Source organism: Neomonachus schauinslandi, chromosome X (genome assembly GCF_002201575.2).
Source record: "Neomonachus schauinslandi chromosome X, ASM220157v2, whole genome shotgun sequence".
In the NCBI taxonomy this organism is placed as follows: Eukaryota; Metazoa; Chordata; class Mammalia; order Carnivora; family Phocidae; genus Neomonachus; species Neomonachus schauinslandi.
Window position 1 is genome coordinate 90,235,421 of NC_058419.1, and position 25,910 is coordinate 90,261,330.

At 40.2% G+C, this 25,910-nt stretch overlaps 1 protein-coding gene and 1 pseudogene across 4 annotated transcripts in view; both read left to right on the forward strand.

Moving 5' to 3' along the window:
• The first annotated feature begins 6 nt into the window (after positions 1-6).
• Positions 7-25,910, forward strand: part of CASK (calcium/calmodulin dependent serine protein kinase) — a 362,770-nt gene continuing 336,866 nt past the window's right edge. For all 4 annotated transcript variants that reach the window (XM_044911949.1, XM_044911950.1, XM_044911952.1 and 1 more), the window contains exon 1: positions 7-119. In XM_044911949.1, coding sequence (XP_044767884.1) covers positions 61-119 — 59 coding nt within the window. In that variant the 5' untranslated portion in view covers positions 7-60. The remainder of the gene's footprint in view (positions 120-25,910) is intronic.
• Positions 3,585-3,680, forward strand: LOC123323507 (annotated as a pseudogene).

The window sequence follows — 25,910 nt, forward strand, 5'->3', positions numbered from 1 at the left end:
TGGCGCCCCCACCCCCGTTTTCGGAGCCCTCCACGCTGCGGCCGCTGTCCCCTCCGGACCATGGCCGACGACGACGTGCTGTTCGAGGATGTGTACGAGCTCTGCGAGGTGATCGGCAAGTGAGTCCCCACGCGAGGGAGCGGGAGTGTGGAAAAATGCATTTCAGTGATGCCCGGGTCCTCCCGCACCGGCACCCGCTCTGGGCCTGCCCCCTGCCCTCCCTTCCCCTCCGCCTCCCTCGTCCTCCTCACCCGGGCGTATTTATAGACGTGTACCTGGACCTCCTACGGGGCGGGGGTCCGGGGGGGTTCTCAGCGATCCGTGGAAGCCACCGAGCCGAGGTCGGCCACCCCACGAGGCGTGGGGCCGGCCGAAATCCGCTGTCTGCATTTTATCTGACGGTTGCACAGGGACGTGGCAGACCCGATTTTATAGTTGCTTCCTGGGAACAGTTGGGGTTATTGTTACCTTGCGTGTACCACAGACCATTAACGAAAAGAGCAGCTTGCATTTTCCTTTGCTTGCATGGAGCGATAGAGAGAGAACGTCCAGGGTTTTTAATTGTGGGGTGTGTGTCTATTGTGCAGGATATTAGATAGATGCCTTTGTGTTCACCCCATGCACGGATTGGAGGGGGTCATTTTCAGACGGGGTGCGTTCAGTTTCAGCAAATTCCTCACCTGGTGTAGACCAGCGTGGAAAGAGTTGGGGGTATCCGAATTTTTAATGCCTCGTTATGCAATGACTGTTAAATCAGTGTTCGAGGCTTCCCTCGACTGTTGTTGGGATGGTGGTGGTTCGTGTGGTAGAGCCGTCTGCTTTGAGTCACCGGGCTGGTCTAGAATATAGAACTGACAGTCCAAATGCTCATCCTTTCATCTGTGTTGTAAAATTACACTAGGGAAAAGCAGGGAATCAGATTAATCACAGTGCTGATTGAGAATTAAATCTGCAGTTCCTCATCTAATTGTCCATTCCTTAAATCTGTTTTGAATAGTTTCCTTTTCATTCTTGTCAAACAGTATTCCAAGTGCACAATCCTGCTAATTTGCTTGTGAGGGAAAAGGCTGGCGATCGGAAGTTGATTTCCTAGTTAGGCGTGTATTCTGTGCCTTTAGAAGTTGAGGAGATAAGATTTAAGAGCAATTTTTGCTTCTTTATTAAGGATCGCTAGGTAGCTACCATTGAAATATTTTACCTCTTTTTGGAAGCGGTGCTTTATTGTCTATTTTAAGGTCCGCAGTTGGGAAATGAAACCAAGACCTTAGAGCAGTTGGCTGTATCCCTTTTAAGTTGTCTGCAGTACTGGATTTCAATTTGTTTAAGTGCTGATAACTCGTATTTTTCCTTCTGTGCTGAGGTATTACCGTGTTGCCTCACTTGGTGAAATTATGAGTAGAGCTTGCTACACACTTTGCTCAGACCCAATGGATACAAGGACATGTTACTCCTTGCCCCTATTGTTACATGACCAGCCTGTCTAGGAGAGGAAGGATATCCAAATGTGCCCTTTAAAGTGCTTATGGAAGTGCTCTAGAGCAGCGCTGTCCAAAGATATATAATGCAAGACATATGTGTAATTTTTCTATACACAAATTTTATATATGCAAATTTTGCAATGGCCATATTAAAAAATTAGAAGCAAATAGGTGCAATCAATTTTAATAAAATATTTTATTTAACACACTAGATCCAAACTATTAGCATTTCAACACATAATCAGTGCAGAAATCATTGAGGTATTTTACATCCTTTCTTTTTGTACTCAGTCTTTGAAATCCAGTGTGTATTTTACACTAACAACACATCTCAATTCTGACACTAAGCTAAATTTTCACCAGAAATACTTGATCTGTATTTGGGTTTCATAACCTTTGCATTTGCAAAAGTAGATTCACACACCCAAGTTTTCCCAAACGTATCTAAAAGTTTTCTAATAACCTAATCGATATCTCTTTCTAAATTTAAATTTTGATTAATTAAAATTAAATAAAATTGGAAATTCAGTTTCTCAGTTGGACTAGCCACATTTCAAGTGCTCCACAACCATATGTGGATAGCACTGTTCTGTAGAAACAAACGTGTTTAAAAAAAAATCTCCTTGGTTGGTTTCTTCATTCTTAGCACCCGGTGAAGGTAAATTAGGGTTTCCCAAAAGCTCCCAAATGATCGTGTGTGTGGGTGAATTATACTTGTTGTGTCTTAGTTATATTTGCTTTAAATGAGCCAGCAAAGTCATAATTGGAAAATGTGAAATTAAAGTGTTAATTATATTGTGATGACGGAATATAGCCATCATTGGGTCAATGTTAGTAACCAGTTCTGATTCCTTAAGGTCTGAAAGAGTGATATGATCTCTTTGGATATCAAAACGAAGTGGTCAGCATCACATTAGCACAGTGTTCTGCTGGCTTGTAATTGATTGAATGTTTTCAGGAAACACCTCTGGTAAGAACTAAATTCATCTTTTCTATTGCTTCAGAGCTGCATAAGGAGGGAGAGCAAGCTGATTCTAAGGTGATGGGTACCCTATGGCTTCCTTAACTATTGTGAACTTGAAATCTCATTCATACCCTACAAAGTCTGACTTGGTCACTGCCATTTATAATGTGTCATTTCATGAAATAATGAATTCAAGGTAGCCTTCATGGTAAAGAATGCAATGATAGTGTTCCTCACCCTGTGTAAAGGTTGAAGGTTTCTCCGGTAAATTGTCTCAGCATATCTTGATCTGGAAATTGAAATTCACTTGAGATTTTCTTGCAGGGACCTTGACAGCATACATTTTAACTTAGCATTTGTTCAACTGTAGCTTTAAACAGAAAGGCCTTGAAGATGTTCACTTGTACTGGAAACCTTTTTGTTGATTTCTATCCAAGTTCTCTAGAATTGTGATTTTCTTGTATACCAAATTAGTATCACAAATTGTTTTTGACCCTTAGGTGTTAATAGGCTTAAATTTCCACTGAGGTACTTTAAAACGGATTTCAATTTTCAAGATCAATTGACCACCCACTCACTCCCCTACCTCACTGCTTATGGACTCACTCACTCATCCAGTGTCTGCGAGGGAATCATGAGCCTGATTCATTAGGAATATTGGGAGGATGCCATTTCTTTAAAAAAAAAATTAAACTCTTTCCCCATGTTTCTTATTTTTGAAAATCTTACAAAAGCTCCTTTGAATGCCCATTGTTTCCATAACATTTTCCTGTGTCACATCTTTCAAGTGACTGAAACAAATCGCCAATGATGGGACCTTATCCTAGTCCCAAAACTTCTCATCCTCTCAAATGTAGCAATTAGTGGGAAAGAAAGATTTTATGCAAATGCAGGAAATTGGCTCATTTTTATGCCGTGATCATTTACTGTATCTTTTGCTTTAGAGGTAAGTGTACGATCAGTAATATTACATGAAGGCAATTTTAAAGATGATTCATCCAAATTAAAGCTTAGAAATGCCTACCTTCATGGTACAGGAGTTTCTGTGAAAGAAAATAGCAAAAGGCACACCGTTTTCACCTTGTATGGGCTGCATATTTGCCCTGGTATTTAGGATTCTTAGTAACCTGTAACTTCTGACTTTCCTGCTTTGGTAGGACATACACTAAATTTGGAATGATGCAGCATGACCCCTGCTCAAGGATGACATGCAAGTTTGTGAGGCATGCTGAATTTGCTTGTACCTTGAGAGCACTTACCATATTTAATTACAGTTTCTTATTCACGAGTCTCTCTACCTAGCGAATAGGGAGCTTCTTGAGGGCAGGGAACATATATATCTTTCTCCATTACTTAACACAGGGCCTGCGATGTAACGGTTGCTCATTAGCTATGGAATGAATTGAGTAGTTTTAATAAAATCTCATTAAAAGGCAAAAAGCATGTTTATCAACCTCAGAGCAATTATTGTCCCAAAAGGCTGTATTAGTTTGAAGCAGTGGCTCTCCACCTGGCTGCATATTAGAATCACCAGGGGAGCTTTTAAAAAAGATCAATGCCAGGGCCCTGTGTCAGAGCAATAAAATCAGAATCTCTGGGAGTGGGTCCTGGACACTGGTATTTTTTGAAAGCTCTCTAAGTGATTCTAATATGCAGCTACGATTGACTCATTGGTTTAAAACTTAGGTGATGTATGTAATATTTTGGGACTGGCTTTTCAGAGGCTTTGAAAAGTAGAACAAATGCTTTTTGGGAGGTATTGAAGCCAAGAGACCAAAACGGGGATTTTATCTCCTCTATGCTGTGTCTCTGAGCCCTGGTGTTCAGAATTTTGTTTCAGCCTGTGTGTGGCTTTGATTTCTTGGGTCTTTTAAGATTCACATTGATTTATGACGTTCGTCTGATGCTAACACAGTGACTGATGTTTGGAACAACATGGAACGAGGATTGCTTCAATTAACAGTTGATGATGGCTGTCCACTACAACGACTTAATTTAATATTAAGAGATTTATCAGTTCAGTATGGATTGTGTTTGCACATATACTCTATTAAAAGAGTGTGGTTATGTTGCTTATATACTTCAAGTCCACACCTACAATTCTGGTAACACCATTTACCAGAGAATTGAGTTAAATGCAGCCTTTATGTAAACACTGGATTAATCATTTGTAAAATATGTAATTTAACATGACAAAAAATTCAGCTTTACTCTTTTTACTAATCACCATGGCTTGCACATATATTGGTTGGCCCACTGATTTGGATTTCCAGTACCACAGAGGGGAACATTACAATACGTTGGAACATCTTTCTTGGAAATTGTATCTAGACATTGTAGGTAAATTAGTTTTTAGTGTCTGGAAAAGTATGAGCCCAAAGGAACCAGGAATTTACCAGAAATGTGTAGATGTTTCATGAAAGAAGTGCTTGATCAGAGTGACAGTCGTGTAGCAAGGTAGAAGAAACACAGTCACCCACTAGCCTGTTGGTGGCTCAGAAAGATTCAAGCCAAGGGAGATTAGCTGCAGTTCCACAGAAGAAAAACCTGTTAAACACGGTGTGGATGCCTGCACGTGGCGGGCCTTTTGGGGAGTAGGTAAGCAGTGTTGATTCCTGATGATGGTGTTTGGCTTCTGGGACGATTTGGAGGGAACTGAGCTTTTCTGCATGTGCACGGGTTTCTCGGAGTCTTCCTCATGCCTGCTCTCTACAGATTGCCTTAGCACTTGGAGTTTCTGAAGTGTCGTTGGGCCGTTGTCTTTATAAAGACTTCCTGTGACTCCCTTGCGTGCTACGACTGTGACCTGCTTCTATGTCCTTGACATGTGCACTTCGCCCCCCTCCGTTTTCCCCCTTGAATCTGCAACACTTCACCTGACAAACTACCTCTCATGCGCCTTAAATTGTGTTCCTGGATATTTCCTTTAAATTGAAAATTCTTTTACCGTCCCCAGCTGTAGCTCCACTCAACAAATTAAAGAAGCAAGTATGCCTTCCTTTTTGAGATTGTTCTTGAATTACTGCATTTTTGTAAACGTTTTCACATTTTAAATTTGCCAAAAGCACTGTTTAAAAGAACTTTGACATAAGATTGTTTAAAGGTAAAAACAAAAATCTTTTTATCACTTAATGCTTACTTCATAAGGGGAATTGACATTTATGCCTTCTAATGTGAGGCACTTTACATATATTATCTCCTCTGATTATACCTGTTTTTCAGAAAACACTGCAATTCAGAGAGGGGTAACTTGCCCAAGATCACATGGAATTGCAACTGGTTCCAAAGTCCATTCATTTCATGCTGCATTCTGCTGCCGATTCCAGTTGTTAAAAATGCTACATCGGGTTTCTTTAAAGTGAGGCCCATGCCTTCATTTTCAGAGCTTATTTACAGCAAATTTTAATTGTTCGACACTCTAGTTCTATTTTTTACCCCTTCATTAGAGGTTCCATACGACTATTCATTGTTTCACCCATTTCATTTTTCTTTTTGTCTTTCTCATTAATGAGATATCCGCGTTTGTCGCCAAACTGATAAGTCTCTGCATTCTTTAGCAATGGAAATAGAGAATCTTGCCCATCCATCCAAAATACAATTTGTTTTGGAACTTTCTCTAGGCCTTTTACTCTCCAGGTTTTTCCTTTCCACCCCCCTGCCCCAACAAACAGAATCGTTGATTAATGACTCCTAACTTGCCAAACCAGAAGTAATGAGGTGTCAGAGATAGGTGTCTGTTGAGAGTGGGGTGGGGTGGTTTCCACGGGGTGGTTATTCCTGTATCCTGTGCTAAAAATCCTGCAGTTGTTCTCACTGACTCTGAAAACCGTGTGCTGAACTGCAGCTGCTGAGTTGTAAGTGTCTAGGCTGTCGGCCAGCACTGCACACCTAAATAGGCAAGTGACTGAGTTACTGCTGCAGAGCAGGTCCCTGACCCCAGCCAACGAGCTGATGGGGTGTGCAGCTCTCGCATTTTGGGTTTTATTTTTTAGTTGCAACTGGCAGTGCAGATTCTAAAACCACCAGATTTGGCTCTGAGTTCATGCAACAGGGTTCAAGGTGCGACAGGACCTGCTCTCTTCTTTCTCTCCTGGGGCCACCCAGTGTCTTGGTATCCCCTCTTTGAACTGAGTGCATTGTAATTACCCTCATGGCCATTATGGTATTCTGGTATGACTAGTCATAGAGCCGAGTCAGTATAGGGAGAGTCTCCCTTCGTCCACACCAGGAAGATTCGTGTCTGAAGCTAGTTTGGCTTAAAGGAAGTTCATATCTATTTGCAATGTTGAGATTTAATAATTTTCTATTACTTTCTCTTTATAAATTGACTAGTCTTTACAAAATAAATTATAAAATTAATTTTAAGATTTAGACCGTACAGAGGTAAATGCGTCTCTCTCTCCATTCTCCCACCATCCATGACCCCATTCTCCAGAGGTAACCATTGTCCAGGTCTTGTGCATATTTCTGGAAGGTCTTTGTTTAAAAAACAGAATGGGATCATATTTGTACACTATGCTGAAATATTAATTTTTCATTGAAAAACAGTGTCTCTGATGACCTTTCCATATGCATCTATGTCTCTGTCGAACTCTGTCTCCTCTTAAACCGCTGCCCAGTATTCCATGGTATGGATTGGTTATTGTAGCTTTGAGTTGAGTGCAAGCCATTTGTAAGTAGACATCACTGGAAATGCTGAACTGGAGTTTGGGTGAGAGGTCTGGAATGACCGTGAAGGTTTGGGAAGTAAAACTGAGTGAATGAGTTCTTGACAGGTGACCAAGCTGGAGGGCTGTGGTTTGCTGTGTAATGCACTGAGCTAGAAAAGTCAGGCTAGCTGGATGTCACAGAGGTTTTAAAGTGGGGAGGATCAATAATGTAAAATGCCAACACACTGTGATGGACGATCAAAAAAAGAAAAAGGCTTGTTTATAGCAGAGAGGCAATTTAAAACATCTATCAAAATGAATATAATGTTAAATATCAATTCATGGTGTGACTGAAAAGCAAGGTTCTGTGCATGTTGGCAATGCAGTATTTCTCTGTGAATCCATCTCAACAGCATATTTAGGGTGAAAAAAAAAGGAGCTGGTTTCTTTTTCATTATAATTGTGTTTTGTAGATTCTGATGGCTGGCTTTTAGGTAAAACCATTTGGTTTTCCTAAGATTAGGTGTTTTTCATTCCTCAGCGTGGTGCATAACTTTCAATTAAATGGGAGCCTTTAATGAAATGACATGGTAAATTTTACATTTACATTTACTTTAAGTTCTTGATATTAGTCAAACCATTCTTATTTTCTTAAATCCCTTCCCCACAGGGAACTGCATCCTTCCTTGTCTCAAGGTTTTGGGTCCCCTTTGGATGAGTGTAGTTAATGTCCCTCTACCCCCCTACTCTCCAACTAACTTTGTTCATTGGCTTTTTGTAGTTGTGCACACCCATTCACAATAAGAAATGATTACTTTATTGTACTTAAGCCAATTTTTTGGTATGTAAGTGCACATTATTTCATTTTAGCATCCGTGTTCTATCACTGAGCTGTTGCACATTATTTTTTCCAGTCTTTCTTATTTCTTTTTTTTTTTTTTTAAAGATTTTGTTTATTTATTTGACAGAGAGAGACACAGCGAGAGAGGGAACACAAACTGGGGGAGTGGGAGAGGGAAAAGCAGGCTTCCCGCAGAGCAGGGAGCCTGATGCAGGGCTCGACCCCAGAACCCTGGGATCATGACCTGAGCTGAAGGCAGACACTTAACGACTGAGCCACCCAGGCGCCAAGTCTTTCTTATTTCTTTTAATACACATTTTTTTTTTTTTTGCTTTGTTACCATTGTTTTGAATATTTGAATCATTTACAGTTTGGAATGGTGACTGTGTTCTCTCTCTCTCAGTGTAGTTTAATAATATCCAAACTCTGCTATGTCGAGTCTGTATTTCAGGCTTTTAATTGTAACCCCGAGTTTAGAGTATCTTGATATATTTAAATCTAAGATGGAAATATAACTGCCTAGCTATACGCAGATTCTAATGTTTTATTAAAATACTCTTGATGTTATTAATGCAATTACGAGTTCTCTAGGCCTGCTAAGATGGGCAGATTACCATTATACCACTGCTATTTTATGGAATCTAATTTGTGTTTTTAGGAAACGTCATAGATTTTCAGCCTTTCTGCTTACCCTTGGTATGTACTTTACCCCAAACATATGGATCGACATTGTTTTGTAGTTTGTGAGGCAGCCCCCTAAGATGTGATCTGGTAGCCTTTGGGCACAGTGTGGCCATTTTCTTCTTATTTATAGAAAGAATGATAGCCACTTCACAAGCTATTTGCATGGATTAGTGATTGTAAAGTGCAGCATAAGTATTTTTTATTTCTAGAATGTCTCTGAGATACTCAAATTACTTTTGGCAGCTATGTAGATAAGTTTCAACAATTTCCAAATGTGCACTTTCTCAGTGCTAAACACAGGCTCTATTACATAAATAATATGGTGAAATGAACATTCTTTCCTATCACGTGGGTAAAATTGTTAGTGGTGCTAACAGTTTCTTCATTTGTTCATTTATGCGTTCATTTCTAGCTGTGTGGCCCTGGCCAAGTTAGTTAACCTCTCTGAGTCTCAGTTTCTTTATCTGTAAAATGAGGATGATAGTATATGCCTTGCAGGATTGTTGTGAGGATTAAATAACATGATCTGTGTAAAATGACTAAAGGTAGTTGTTGTTATTTTAATTGCCATTATCATTTTTTTAAATATTTTTAATGTATTTTTAAGTGAACTCTACCCCCATCGTTGGGCTCAAACTCACGACCCTGAGATCAAGTGTCGAGTGCTCCACTGACTGAGCCAGCCAGGCGCCCCGTTATTCACCAAATCCTTGAGTTCTCTGGCCTCAAGGAGCTCTCTGTCAATGGGAGAAGTTGACAGATTGTTTAAATCTAATATAACTAGACATTCAGTCCTGTTAAAGCCAGGGTTGCATCTGACTTGTTTACCTAGTATCCTCCGCGTAACTTGGTAACTGACACACAGTAAGTACTCAGTTGTTGTTGAAGGAGTGTTAAATGAGCAATCCAGAGACTGTGACCTCCTAGTCGTAAAAGGAAGTTGGGGAAATCTTTACAGAGGAGGTCAGGCTTGAATGATTTGTTAGTCGTCTTCTTGGGTAACTCATGTCATCTTTTTATGCCTGTTTCCTCATTTAGAAAACAGAGTAGAGGAATACAGGTCGGGAAAATTAAATCTTAATGAAGCTTAAAAAATATTTATCCTATTTTTTAAAATAACGAACCTTATTTTTTAGAGCAATTTTGGGTTCACAGCTCCTATTTTAGTTTAGTGACACAGATTACATATATAAGAAATTCAAACAATAAGCATAAAATTAAAGTTTTTAGGGATAATGTTAGGAATTTTTTTCTCTTCTTTTTGTTCTCAAATTGAGTGTTCATCATATGCTGGACACAGTGTTAAATTGTTTATATTTTTCTAATTTAACCTTGGCCACCAGCCTTCCCTTTGAGGCCATCACCCTCTCCCCTTTAACCAATGAGGAAGCTGAGCAAGAAGATCAGTAACTTGCCCTGGGCAAAGTGTCAATAATAATAAGAGGCAGCATGGGGATTCATACCTGGTTATATATGACCCATCTAGACGCCTGCTCTTCAGTACTGTTTTACTGCTTGTCATTTAGTATGAACAGAGGTTGTCTTTTCAGGGCTAGTCCTAAATATAAGACTCTAACATTCTGATTTTAGATGTTTCAGCAGGTTAATAGAATGCATTTTTTTGGTAACAACTTTATTGAGATGTGATTCACATACCATAAAATTCACCAATGTAAAGTGTACAATTCAGTGGGATTTAGTATATTCACAGAGTTGTGCAACCATCACCACAAGAAATTTCCAAACATTTTCATCACCCCAAAAAGAAACCCTGTATATGTTAGCTCTCAACCCCATCTTTCCCTAACCCTAAGTAACAACCGATCTACCTTCTATCTCTACAGATGTGTCTGTTCTGGACATTGCATATAAATGCAATCATACCATATGTGACTGCTTCTTTGTCTGAGCATAATGGTTTCAAAGTTTATCCAAGTTGTAGATGTATTGGTACTTCATCTTTAAAGCCCAGTAATATTACGTTGTGTGGATAGACCACATTTTGCTGATCCATTCATCAGTTCGTGGGCCATTTGGGTGGTTTTCATCCTTTGGCTATCATAAATAATCCTGCTATGGACATTGACCTACAAGTTTTTGTGTGGACATATATTCTTATTTCTCTTGGGTATATACGTAGGAGTAGAATTGCTGGGTCAAATGGTAACTCTGTGTTTAACATTTTGAGGAACTGCCAGACTATTTCCCAAAGCTGTCATGCCATTTTACATTCCCACCAGCAGTGTATGAGGGTTAGAATGCTTTTTAATCAGGTAAGTAGTATCAGAGTTTGCCTGTAGAGTCTGTTCAATACACTGTAATATAAATAAAAGTAAATTGTATGAGTTCTTAGTTAACCTTTTATCTCATGGACCTGTTTATACTGATCTTCATCAGTTTTAGATTTTGTATACCAAGGGTTGGCAAACTATCTGTAAACTACCAGATAGTAAATATTTTAGGCTTTGTGAGCCATACAGCATCTGTCACAGCTACTCAACTCTACCATTGTAGCGTGAAGACAGCCATATGAAACAAATGAATGTGGCTGTGTTCCAATAAAACTTTATCTACAAAAATAGGTGGTTAGATTTAGCTCTCAGGCTGTAATTTGCTGTTCCTGTTGTAGATTAAAAATGAAACTGGAGGGCGCCTGGGTGGCTCAGTTGGTTAAGCGACTGCCTTCGGCTCAGGTCATGATCCTGGAGTCCCGGGATCGAGTCCCGCATCGGGCTCCCTGCTCAGCGGGGAATCTGTTTCCCCCTCTGACCCTCCCCCCTCTTGTGCTCTCTCTTTCTCATTCTCTCTCTCCAATAAATAAATAAAATCTTTAAAAAAAATAAAAAATTTAAAAATTTAAAAAAAAAATTAAAAAAAAATGAAACTGGAGTTACTGTCCAGTTCCTATTGTTTACCATCAAGGTTGGGATATTCTTCAAGTGGTCTGAGTAGCACCATAATGAGTAGGTTGTTTCTGAAAAACGTAAAGACACTGAGGCTGGTTCACTGAACTGTTTTCACTGTTACATGGGGAAATGCTATACATTTAGTTTTTGTGGGTTTTAAATGTATTATTATTATTATTTTTTTTACTGCTTTTGGATTCTTTTTTCAATCCTAGGTTAAAGGGAAGAAACCCATCAAAATTCTTTTAAGATTCTCTCACCAGAAGCAATATAAATGTGGAGTTCCTAAAAAAAAAAGATTTCCTTCATGCTTGCTTATTGCCTAGAGAGTGGATGAAAATCGAGTTGAGAATGTACTAGAAATTTTCAGATAGGAAAGATTATTTAAAATACTAGCTTTAATAAAGTTGGGGGAAAATCACTAGCTTTAGCTGGAGATTTATCTCCATCCCTAATTGGAGAGTTATGATGTGCTGCTGTCTCTGTATATTTTCGGACTTCTCAAAGAGCCCCTGATAGAGTCCCTGTTTGGGATTAGGGTTCGTGTGTGTGTGTGTGTGTGTGTGTGTGATGTAAACAAAACTTCTTCAGGTTCTATTTTGTGTTTGAAATCCATTTTACTCAATATATTTTGTGGTCGTAGACCTACACTACTTAGAGTGCTTTGTGGCTTAAAAAAACCCTGTCACTGCCTGTTATGTACGTAGGAAAGATAGTGTTAAACTTAGAGCTTTTTGTAATTTGTTTGCAAGACTGTTCTAGATTATAATTTTGCAGCATTGTGAAAAGCTCCAAAGACTATGTTAAAAGAGGGCATTTTGTATCACAGCTTTTGTCTTCTCATTTGGGCGTTTGACAGATGAATTAATTGTTCATAATGTGAAATTTCAGAAACGAGACAATGAAAATCCAAGAATATATATTTAGGAAATAGCCATATGCAGGATTTGTGAATATTTTAATGTTCTTTTATGTAACTTACCCAAATTTTATTATGGCAACAGTGTCCACATTTTAACAGTGAGCAAAATGAGGTAAGAAGATCCTAAAGTTGGCAGTCTCTGACACAGTTGGGCACTGACTCTAAATTCCCTACATTTACAGAGCAGTACTTCATCCACTAGGGCCACATTACATTGTCAGGCGGAAGAAGGATCACGTTGGAATCTATTTAGACCACTTACTTTGATGAAAATACTTCTCTAGGTTGGCTTCAGAGGACAGTAGAAGGCAACCTTTCCTGTTGTAATCCATGAACAGTATGATTAATATTGCATTATTTAGGTTTGAAGTTTTTGTTGACTTCCATCTGAGCCATTATCTCAAAAACAGAATGGTCTACTTTTATTTATATAGAATATTTACTAGTCTTCTTAGGTTTAATATCATCTTAACTGAGTGTTTGTCCCAGCAGTAATAAATGGCATTGAATTTGAAATGACCTTTTTAATAAATATCTTTTTCTTTAATTTAGTCACTTGTAAAATAATTAGATACTTGTAAAACAAACAAGAAGGTGTTTTCACTGAGGGCTTTCTTTAATTATGTTTCATATAAATTTAAAAAAATGTTACTGGAGTATTCAGATCACAGGTTAGAGTGAGAATGTAATTATCTCACATTATAATCAACTTATATAATACTTTTAAAAGCATGCTAATAGGAATGGAAAAAACCTCTACTGACCATATGCATTGTGGGTTTTGCTTCTTTCTTTCCCTCCTTCTTTTTTTCAAACATTTACCTCTTATAATGGATGTGAAACTGACCTGTGTAAATACCTATTCAAATGAATACATTTTCATTATCGTCATTGCAGAAAGAGCATGGGTATCTGGAGAGGGAGATTCTAGGCTTGCTGCTCTACTTTTTGGATTATCTTCATTAATAGTATTTCTCCCATTGCCAAGTGTTTCTATTGTACTGCTGGAAGGGATCATCATACTTCCATAATCTATGACCCACTTACACTACAGGTCGAGTGTGCTTTAAATTGCCATCTGATTAAAGTTCAGGCTTCTTGGTTAGACTTGCAGGAGTGGCTTCAGAATTAGGCCCATGAATGTGAATATGGTCTTGAAGATGTTATTAGAATAATGTCTTTCCCCATGAAGACACATTCATAGACATAGTCCTGAAAAGACATGTAAAAGTTGGATTTGATAAATGCAGCTTAAAACTTACCAGGAAAAATAGTATTTTAAGGATTTTTTTAAAGTAATCGTGACAGATCACCACTTAGTTTGTTTTCTTCAGTTTCTTCGTCTTGTAAAAGAAGGATAGTAAAGGCTGTATTATATATCTCATTAGATTCTTACGATAAAATGACACAATTCTTCAAAAGTCTTAAGCTATCTTACATATATTATTATTTTGATTTTATTGAGATGAAACACTTCTTAGAAATGGGCTGCGTTGAATTTTCTTTTTGATTTTGCAAGAATCATTTACCTTTGTCTTTAATACTGGTTGTATTTTGTTTGATTTCTAGAGCTTAACACTTCTCAGCTCTTTATAGGACTTAGAACATGCTACGTGAAAATGTTGAATAAAGAGATTTGAGGATGAATTATGTGTATTTTACTGGTGGGACAATGTTTACACTGAAGAAAAAAAAATCCTGGCTAGTATGTTTCCCCTTGCTTCTCTTTGAATTATTTAATTGTATTTGAGCTTTGAAGTTTGGAACTTAACTACAAGTAACAAATTTCTGTGGCCAGTCAGATGCGAACTGTGGCAGTTACGTAAAATATTGAACTTCTTGTTTAGTAGTAAGGTCTAGAGCAGGGGCTCTCAAAGTGTGGGCCTCATTCTGAGCAGGCGCGGCAGTATCACCTGGGAACTTGTTAGAAATGGGGATTCTCAGGCCCCAACCCAGCCTTACAGATCAGAAGCAACGGGGTGGAGCCCAGCACTCTCTCTTTTAACAGCCCTCCAAGGGATCCTGAGGTACATTAATGTTAGAGAACTACTGATTTGGAAGTCTAGATCAGGGTTTAGTAAACTTTGGCCCATTGGCCAAATTGGCCCACTGTCTGTTTTTATAAATAAAGTTTTTTGGGAATACAGCCATGCCCACTCATTTAAATATTGTCTGTAGCTGTTTTCACACGACATGTAAGGGCAGAGGTGAGTAGTTGCAGCAGAGACCACATGGCCCGCAAAGCCGAAAATATTTACTTTCTGGCCCTTCACACAAAAAGTTTGCTGATCCTTGCTTGAGTTGAAGCCTTGGTACTGTTTTCTTGCCCGTTATACTGAACTGCAGATATCTGAAATCAATAGGGTAACACCTAATTTTTTGTTGCCTTTACACCCTGACCCTCTTGTTTATATAAACCCATTCTTCTATCTGATATCAAACTATAACTCAGTGACTAGAGACCTGTGAATGAAAATACACAACTGTGTCCTTTCCTTCTATGTTTGTTAACACCGGTAGCCTGTTTAACATTTCTGTGACATTTCCTCACTGATTCTGTACTGGCATGTTCTTGGTTCTTCTTGCACTCTTGGTATAGCCTAACAATTATCTTTTATAGTCTTCATTTCGCCCAGGTCTTACTGCCTTTTTACTTCATCAAGAGAAGCCCACCTTACGGCTGCTAAGTTTAGGAATTCATGGGAGGCATTTGGTGTACTCTGAGCCATGGAAATAGTGCCATCCTATGTGGAAATGTTTTATCCTTGCCCTGGAGTGCTATAGTCACTTGTACTTCACAAGGATGTTTGTGAGCACATAAATACTGAATATTGTGGGTAATCCTAGAATGTTTACCAGACAAATTTCCATTAGCCTTCCCATAACCGAGGATGGCTATTTCTATCCTTAGTTGGAATATCATCATCTTTTGTTCTTGCTCTCTGCCTTTAAGGTGATTGGTGGCCAGCATCATATAAAATACAAGAATTGAATTTTAATTTTGTTCTTATTGATGCACTTGGAATCTTTCACTCTACTCACTCCACTGAAGGAAGTGTAATAGCTTTTGAAAAGCCTTCTCACCGTCTCCATTAGCTCCAGTAGCAAAAGCACGCAAAAGTATTGCTTTTGCATCTGTGATTCCATGGTTGTTTTAAGTTAAGGAACATGACTTGGCCAAATGATCCTGAGCTGTATCACTGGTGAGTTTGTTTGGTCCATGATTTCTTTCAGTATATTCGGGTTGAATACTTTGATCGGATAAGACACAGGAGATAGTGAGCTTGAAACTGGAAATGATTGAGTGAGACCTTTCATTTAGGCTTTCCCAATCAACTTAATTCATACCTTTTGCCCTGCTTACTCATCCCAGAGGCGAGGTACAATGAGAGAGGGTCAGGCAAAGGCCAGTCCTCAGTGTGGTTATTTAGGTCTATTGCCAAAAGCAACCCACCTACAGGAGAATTTGAGCTTTACTGTTTTGTACAATACAGTGTGGACATGCAGTGTTTCAAAAATTAAATTGTTATTTATACCAAAGAATAAAATGTGAACTTTTTTTTTAAGATTTTATTTATTTATTTGAGAGAGAATGAGAGACAGAGAGCACGAGAGGGGGGAGGGTCAGAGGGAGAAGCAGATTCCCCGCTGAGCAGGGAGCCCGATGCGGGACTCGATCCCGGGACTCCAGGATCATGACCTGAGCCGAAGGCAGTCGCTTAACCAACTGAGCCACCCAGGCGCCCAAAATGTGAACTTTTTAAAAGAGAGGAGTGTTCTGCAGCCTTATCGTCCCAGTCAGCACAATAGCCACCCACACGAATCATCTGAACAACCTCATCATTTCTGTTTTATCTACCTGAAAACAGGGGTCAGAGGTGGGTGGTGATGAAAGCTTGGGAAATCACGCCATGCTCTAGGCAAGAGAAATGCACTGGTGATTCGTGCTGTGTTGGCCTCCCCTTGTGCGCACAGGAGTCTGGGACAGCCCTGTGGAGCTGGAGGTAAGCTTTAATCCCTTTGTTCCTTGGCAGCTGGCCGTGCTTGAGAGCTGGGTGCTACTTCCCTAGAAGCAACTCTTATAGATGAGTTCTGCCAAATGCATGGATTTTGAGCCATTTTAAAGGTTATAATGTTCAGACTCAGAATTTCTTAGTAGGCAGAGAGTGTCATTTAAGGGTACTTACGCCGCTGGGATAAGGTTCATTATGAAGTAGACACTGCAACAAGGCCTCCATGTGACATAAACTTACTGGAGCTTGTGTATTTTTAAAACCATATATTTAATATATATTTTAAGCTTCATTAAGTCAGGGTGCATGGCTGTCATAGTCATTGCTGTATCTCTACACCTAGGACAGCACCTGGCTGTCCATAGTAACATAGTCAGTGTTACATAGTTGTTGAACCAATTCAAAGAAGAGAAAGTAGCTGAACACATTGGAAAAGATAAAATTTGGCCCAGAATGCACAGTCAGGAATTCATATTTTCATTTAGTGCTAATATTTTGCTGCTTCAAAAACCATCTAATTCTCAGACTGTCCCTCAGAGATAGGTTAGTAGATACAGAATTGTACATAGATGCTGAGCATAAGGGTGGAATCCTGAATAACACTTAGCTTCCCTGGTTGAGATCTAGAAGATTATTGCCATAATTAAACTGGATGGAGAAAAGTTTCTAAGGCTTACCTGATCTGTCCAAAACTGCTTCCTCGTTTGTAAAATGGAGACAGTAGAATCTACCTGATGGGATTATTATAAGGATTAAGTGAGACAGTGGGTATAAAGCACAGTTCCTAGCCCTTTGAAGTGCTCATAAACACCAGTTGCTTCCGTCATCAACAGTGAGTTTTGAGAGCTTCCTAAGTGCCAGGCTCTGTGCCAAGTGCCTCCTTCCAAGTGTTGCACCAGTTTCCCTTTCCCCTTTCCCCTCTCCCTCCCTTTCCCTGGTTCCATCTGGGGCTGTCATGAAGCTGGGATTGACCTTCAGTCACCTAGCTAGCCCCACCTGACCTTGAACAAAGTTAAGCGACCAGCTGCTAAATCAAATCCCATCATCTGCCTAATACTGTAGCCACTAGCCAGATGTGGCTATTTAAAGTTAATTAAAATTAAATAAAATTTAAAATCCATTGACTATTTTCCCAAAGATTTATAAATGGCCAATAAACACATGAAAAGGTTGTCAACATCATTAGTTGTTAGGGAAGTAGAAATCAAAACCACAGTGAGATACCACTTCACACACACTAGGATGGCTATAATTGAAAAGACGGGTAATAACAAATGCTAGCAAGGATGTGGGGAAATTGGATCTCTCTTTGCATTGCTGGTGGGAATGTAATGTGGTGTAAGCACTGTGTAAAACACTCTTGCAGTTCCTCAAAAAGTTAGAGTTTCCATACAACCCAGCAATTCTCCTCCTAGATATATACCCAGGAGAACTGAAAACATATGTTCACACAAAAACTTGTACATCAGTGTTCAGAGCAGCATTATTCACAGTAGCCAAAATGTGGAAACAATTGAAATGCCCATTTTCTGATAAACGGATAAACAAAATGGGGTAGTCGTGTGCAGTGGAATATTACTCGGCCAGAAAAGAAATGAAGTACTGGTACCCGCTTCCACAAGGATGAACCTCAAAAACGTCATGCTAAGTGAAAGAAGCCAGACACAAAAGACCACATTTATATGAAATGTCCAGAATAGGCAAATCTCTTGAGACAGAAGCTAGATAGATCAGTGGTTGCCAGGGGCTGGGGGAGGGGGGGCATAATTGCTAAGGGTATGGGTTTTCTTTCTGAGATTATTTAAAAGTTCTGGAATTAGATAGTGCTTACTGACTGAGACACCTGTTCGTGAATATTACTAAAAACACTGAATTGTATACTTTAAAAGCATGAACTTGATGGTATGTGAATGACATCTCAGTGAACGTGTTCTTTTTAAAGCTTCCATTCCTTCGTTGCACCAGCCACATTTCAGGTGCTCAGTAGCTTCATGTTGCTGGTGGCTACAAAGTGGATGGTGCAGACTTAGAACATTTCCATCATTACAGAAAGTTCTATTAGGCAGTGATGATCTAGAGGAACTGAGTTTCTCAGTCTGGGACCAAAAGAAAGGCTCAGGGGAGTGAGGGGTAGGGAGGAAAAAGCACAGTCTGAAAATCACAGAGAATGGAATGGAAGACAGATTATGTGATTATGCTTTGGAGAAATGTTACTTTTGGGTAATTTTACTCTTTGCTGGCTTTCTGACTGTTCCACTGGGCAGCCCCAAAGTATTTTCATTTAATTCTCAAAACAAACCCAGGAAGTAGGCACTGTTGTTCTCACATTTTACAAATGAATTAATGGAGGCTTTACTGAGTTGAAGAGATTTGCACAGCTAGTGAGGGCGCAGCCAAGTTTCTTCCCTAGGTTGGGTCACTTCTAAGGTACTTTACTTCTGTGCTATATTGTTGCCCTCTCCTTACGGAATTTGGTTTGTTCTTGCCACCCATCCTCCACCCCCACTTTGTTGCCAGCCCAACGGAGAGCTATTCACAGTACCTTAAATGCCTTAGCAGAAGCAGGTCTGTTAGCCAGCCCTCTGTTGTCCTCCTGCCCTCACCCAGCACCAGGGTATACCTGTGCTCCACTCACCTCAACGCCCTGCTCAGACAGACCTGCCTTTGTGAAGCTTCCCTACCCTTCCAGGCTCAGCAGCCTTTTTCTGTTTCCGTCTCTGTAGTTAAGTTCTAAATAGTCCCAAAGCTAAAAGATATTTATCCACTAAGGAAACAATTAGGTCACGCAGTGTTGGGGGCTGCTGTCTCACCTGGGTGAAGTTGCAGGATGGATTCGTGTTTGTGACACCGTAAGACACTGAGCCCTATTTGTAGCTGCTGTGTTGGTGACTGTAACGAGGAAGGAAGTGGTCTTCTTGTCCAGGCCCTTGAATTCAATTTATGTACATTACCTCCTTTCCACTCCCAAAGGTCTGCCCTCTGCATCCTCACTGCTACAGTACTTGTCAAGTGCCTCTTACTATAGCTTTCTGCTTAGGCTCTTTGAACTCGATAGAAGACTGCCATGTTTTCATATTTTTCTATCTACAAAACTCTTGATGCTTAAAAAAAAAAAAAAAAAAGATACCTGATTGAAATCCGGAGCTTTTTATGGCTTTGCCTGGATTCTGAGGTCATCTTGTTCTAACCTTATGCTAACCTCAGTTTATTGTCTCGTTTTGGTAGAGCATATCCTCCAGTAGCTTCTGGAGAAAGATTGAATGGGAAGTAACTTTTTTTTTTAAGATTTTATTTATTTGACAGAGAGAGATAGCGAGAGCAGGAACACAAGCAGGGGGAGTGGGAGAGGGAGAAGCAGGCTCCCTGCTGAGCAAGGAGACTGATGTGGGGCTCGATGCCAGGATCCTGGGATCATGACCTGAGCCGAAGGCAGACTCTTAACGACTGAGCCACCCAGGTGCCCCGGGAAGTAACTTTTGAGACTGTGTATAACATGCTAAATAAGAGCCTACATCCTAATTCCCAGAACCTGTGAATATATTGCCTTACATGGTAAAAAGGTCTTTGCAAATGTCATCAAGGTAAGCATTTTGAGGTGGGGAGATTATCCAGGTGAGCCCCATGGAAATAAGGGTCTTAATAAGAGGGAGGCAGGAGGTGTGCCCCATGTCAATAAAAGGGTCCTTGTAAAAGGAAAGCAGGAGGCTCAGAGTCAATAGAAGGAGACATGACAACAGAACTAATCGGGGTGATGCGCTTTGAAGATGGAGAAAGGGGCCATGAGCCAAGGAATACAGCGGCCTCTAGAAGCCAGAAAGAGCAAGGAATCAGATTCTCCCCGATGCCTCCAGAAAGAATGCAGCCGACACCTTGATTTTAGACTACCAACCTCCAGAACTGTAAGAGAAAAAAAATCTGTTCCTTTAAGCCACTAAGTTTGTAGTAATTTTTTACAACAGCAGTAGGAAACTATGAACACACCGTGTATGGAAATGTCATTACTATGCCCTTTGACTTGATAGAGAGTTCATGTAGACATAATTTATATAGCTATTAAGATAGAATTCCAGCCTGGAAATAATTTGCTCTCAGCTTTGAAGGCACTGCTACATTGTTCTCTCTAAACCTCTTTATCTTATGTGATTTTTTTTTTTTCATTTTACCCTCTACCTGCTTTTTATTTTTTTATTTTTTTTAAAGATTTATTTATTTATTTGAGAGAGCGAGAATGAGCGAGAGTACATGAGAGGGGGGAGGGTCAGAGGGAGAAGCAGGCTCCTCGCTGAGCAGGGAGCCCAATGTGGGACTCGATCCCGGGACTCCAGGATCATGACCTGAGCCGAAGGCAGTTGCTTTAACCAACTGAGCCACCCAGGCGCCCTCTACCTGCTTTTTAGACTTTATCCCTGGGGTTCTCAAATATCATGATATATACTTTGGTATGGATGCTCTTATATTCACTTTATCGGGCACTTTGCAGGCCTATCAATTTGAAGATTCATTTTCTTCAGTTGTGGAAAATTAGATATTTTGATAATGCTTTCCCTTCTATTTGTTTTTTCTTCGGAACTCTTATTTCTTGGATTTTGACCCTCCAGTTTTACATTCTCTCATATTTTTCCACGTGTTCTCTTGTTTTACTTTCTGGAGGTTCCCTTCCAACTTATTTTCCAATTCTGTAATTCATTTCTAAGAGCTGTTTTTCCCCCCCGATTGACTTTTTTTTTTGTTTCTTGGGTGCTAGATCTAATGTCTTCAAAGAGAAAGATCATTACTTTGGCATTTTCTTTCCCCTATATTGTCTGTTTTCCCCATTTCTTTTTCCCTTTCTCAGTCTTGGTACCTTTCATATTAGAGGTATTCCTCAAGCGTCTTTAGCAGGTTATTTCTGTTAAGGAACAGTTGATTGGAAACCGTGTTCTTGAGAGGGGCTTGTTGACTCCTGGGTTTGGCTCTGGTGTGACTGGGGGGAAAACCTGGGCATTTATGGGGAACTCTCTATCTGTTCTGTTTTCTACAGCCAGTTTTTCTATATAGGACTCCTTGAATCTCTTATGGGAGGGAAGTTGGTGGTAATATGCTTACCTCTAGTATTCAGAAGCCCAGCCTGAAAGAGCTCGCTCTGTCACCATCGGCCATGAAAACTTACTTCTTCCTCCTGGTTTTCAGTAAGGCATCCCATTTCTGTTCCCAGTTATGATTGGAGCTCCCAAGCTCAGGGAACGCTTTGGTTCAGTCTTTCCTGAGAGTAACTTCAGTATTCTGTGTGTGTGTGTGTGGTTGCGGGGGGAGTGTTTGGGGTGGAAGCAGTTGCCTGCCCTGCTGCTCTGGCTGATGAGAAAACCGAGAGTCTTATTGTTCTTTTAAAGGAATTTTCAGCCACCCCCCCTTTATTTTTTTTTTTTTTGTCCATTTTTTAAAAAGTAGACACCATACCCAACATGGGGCTTGAACTCACAACCCTGAAATCGAGTCACATGCTCCACCCACTGAGCCAGCCAGGTGTCCCAAGCTGCCCCCCCCCCCGCCTTTAAAAAAAAAATTCTATTTCCTTTAAGTGTCCCTGGAAACTGCAGTTCTTGGGCTTTTACCTTCTGCTTTTTCCAGGGCCCTCAGGAATGAACTAGCTCACTTGGCTTCAGTTTAGATTCCCCTAGTGCCGGTGCTTGGCAGAAAGAAAGCTACAACCAAGCTACTTCTTTTCCAAATGCTTTTTCTTTCTAATTTTGTGGTTGTCCCTCCTTTGCTGTCAGGTTCTCGCTGACTTTCTTGATCTTTTAAGTTCATATCTTCTCTAATTCCACTCATGGTCTCTAGAGGGAGGTAGATAAATGCTTACATTCAATCAGCTGTGTTTAATCAAAAGCCCCTTCCTCCCTTGAAACTTTTTTTCCCCCCTTGGATTTCTTTTTTTTTTTTTTAAGATTTTATTTATTTATTTGAGAAAGAGAATGAGAGAGAGGACACGAGAGGAGAGCGGTTCAGAGGCAGAAGCAGACTCCCCGCTGAGTGGGGAGCCTGATGCGGGACTCGATCCTGGGACTCCAGGATCATGACCGAAGGCAGTCGTTTAACCAACTGAGCCACCCAGGTGCCCCTCCCCCCTTGGATTTCTAATTATTACTTCGACATCTGGTTCTACCCTTAGAATATGAGCTTCTCGAGGGCAGGAACTAGGGTTTTTACATCTCCAGCCCTTGCATAATGTCTGCCGTGTAGTAGGCTTATTAAATGAATGAACTTTGAATGTGTGCCCCAACCCACACATTCAGAGTTCAGGCAGTTTACAAGTCTGCCTTGGCTTTTACTTTCTGCTTGTGAAGAAACTTCAAATCAGCGAAATCTCTCTAGTAGGTAAGTTGGGAAGCTCTCCTCTTTCCTTGATCCTTGCTTATTCCTTACCCACAGTTCCCCACATGCATCCAGCCTTCCAGCACACCAAGAATCTGTCATAGCTTGAAGCCCCTTCTGGCTGTCTCATTCCCCAGATCTCCCTTTTGCACGTTTGGCTGAAGTCCTATTTGCCCCAACCAGTACGGCAAGCTTAGGCAGCTGTGATGTTTGTTTGCTAATGATCCCTATTGTTTTCAACAAAGCTGCAGGCGTGGGGCTTTCCCTTGGAGCTCCAAATCAGGTCAGCTCCCTTTAATGGCCGAGTCCAGGGAGCTACAGTGCCATGGAATTGTAATGGGGGGGGGGGGGAATGGAAGCAGCCCCAAGTTAGAAAGCCACAGACACTGTTTGTTTTATCTAGGATTGTTCATGGCTGAGTTCCTCATTCTGCCATTGGAAGTCCTGCCCCCCACCTTATGTTTTTCAGTGTATTTTTTTTAATACCATTTATAGTTTGATAGCTTTTCACTTAGAAGTACTTACTCCTGTCCTAGGTATAATTCATTATAAATTCTCATGGCTGTGTATCGTCTGATTTGGATGTCTCCTAATTTATTTGATATTTCCCCTGTTGTTGGCTTCAGATAATTACTTCTTGCCATTTTATGTAAACTTTTTATGTCAAACAACCTATTATCCTTGTCTTTCAAATATTTTTCAAGTTCACCTTTTGATTCTGTTCCTGATGAGTGTGGATATGCAGAAACTGAAAATCCTACAGAAGTAGCCTCTTCATTGGGTGTAATTAGATCTTTTAGCTGGACTGTTTAACGGGAAGGGGTAGCCTCAGAAAGGTAACCATGTATCTTCAACATTAAAGCTTCAGAATACACATTAAGTAGCTAATACTTTTGTATTCAGCTGCCCTTTCCTTTGAATAGGAGTCTAATTGATTAGAAATATATATGTATATATAGAATCTATCTAATTTACATCTTATCCAAAATGCATCAGTGATTTCTAGTTCTGGTCTCTTTAAGGGGGAGTGATACCTTAATGAACTGCAGTCTATCCAGGATCCTTTCAGGTAATTTACAGGGCCCACTGCCCCCCCCCCCCAGTCTTTTGCAGATTTGTCACCCACATTTAATTAAGCATCACCTTTATAACATAACTCTTGGTAAGTAGGCAACTTAATTTGTAGGGCTCATGGACAAGTGCGGTACGTAGTAGTGTTAGCACTAAGCAGTGGGCATGCTGTGGGCACTCATTAGGTTTCCTTAGGTTTCTACACCAGGGTGGGGATGAGTCAGTCTGTGGAATTGGTTAAGAGGAGTTTGATTAGGAGAGCTTCTACCATAGTCCAATTCTGTCAGTACTTCCCTTTATGTCTGTAATTGTTTTTTTTTAATGTTTTTATTTATTCATGAGAGTCAGAGCGAGAGAGAGGCAGAGGCAGAGGGAGAAGCAGGCTCCCCGCCTAGCAGGGAGCCCAATGCGGGACTCGATCCCAGGACCCCGGGATCATGACCTGAGCCGAAGGCAGACGCTTAACCATCTGAGCCACCCAGGCGCCCTGTCTGTAATTGTTTTGATGCTGAAAGTCCTTCCCTTCCTGAGAGTCCTGTAGAAATTCACCTACATTTGTCTTTGTTTTGATTTCTTACATTTGACTTTTTGATTCATCTGTGAGTTATTGTTGTTCACCATGATGGATCTAAATAGATTTTCCATCCTCAAATAATGTGCCAGTTTTTCCAGTATAGCAAGTGCTTTCATAAAAGTGATCAAAAGTGTCATTTCTAGTTCTCAACAATTAGTCTAGTCTTGGGAGTGGAAAGTCCGTATTGTCCTTGGGGTTAGGGCAGGGCAGGTAGAGAATTGTGAGAGGTGAGTGTGTGCATGCATGAAAAAGTGAATTGGGTAATTAGGTAAGAATAGTGTTAGCAAGAAGTGGATAATTCTCAAGGAACGTCTTTTAAAACCCAGGCCCTGCCCCAAATGGCCATTTTAAGGGGTAGCTGAGCTCTCTATTTGTGTAATAGTGAGGTAGAGTAGTTTATTAAGCAGCTTAAAAAGCATAAACAGGCAGTTTTTTTATTTTTTAGAGAGGGGAGGGGGAGAGAGAATCCTAAGCGGGTTCCATGCTGTTCGTGGGACTCCATCTCACAACCCTGAGATGACCTGAGCCGAAATCGAGTCAGACCCTTAACCGACTGAGCCACCCAGGCGCCCCTTAAGTAGCTTATTAATAAAGGGTATGCCAGCAAGGAAGGAATTAAGCAAAGTTCTATGGATACTGTCAAATTTGAAAGCATGATTTACCCTCCTCTGTGTTACCAGTTTCTGCTGGGAAATTCTTTATGGTAATTTCATTGAATTATGGTGCATTTCATGTAAGCCTTTCTCTGGAGTAAGTTGACAGTGCAAATAATTGCTTTTTCCTGGGCCATAGCGTTAGGTCAGCTAGTGAAATACTGAGTCTAATACTGTTTAAGGCTGTGGACAGCTTCCAAGTATTACATGGAAAATACGGAATTAATATTAAGGAATTGCTGTGAAGCAAAGGTTACTAGTGAAATTTTATTATACAGTGGTATTAATGCTGGTTTTATCTTTTAAAGTGTTTAAATGATCACTGTATGAATTTTACTTTCAAAATATTTAGTGTTGATAGGTTCTATCTAAGCTTCCCAACATTTATTTGTATTATAAGTCAATTCAGAGTGACTCATCAGCATCCTATTCAAGCAAACAACCAATATGGGAGATTTGTTTCAGCTGCAGGGCCTTATTTTTTTAGTAAACACGCAATGTTACATTAGTTTCAAGTGTAAGACCTAGTGATTCCACAACTTTACACACTATGCTGTGTTCACCACAAGTGTAGCTACCATCTGGTATTTTTTATTTTATTTATTTATTGATGTAGTGTTCCATGATTGTTTGCATATAACACCCAGTGCTCCATTCAATACATGCCCTCTTTAATACCCATCACCAGGCTAACCCATCCCCCCACCCCCCTCCCCTCTAGAACCCTCAGTTTGTTTCTCAGTCCATAGTCTCTCATGGTTCGTCTCCCCCCTCCGATTTCCCCCCCTTCATTTTTCCCTTCCT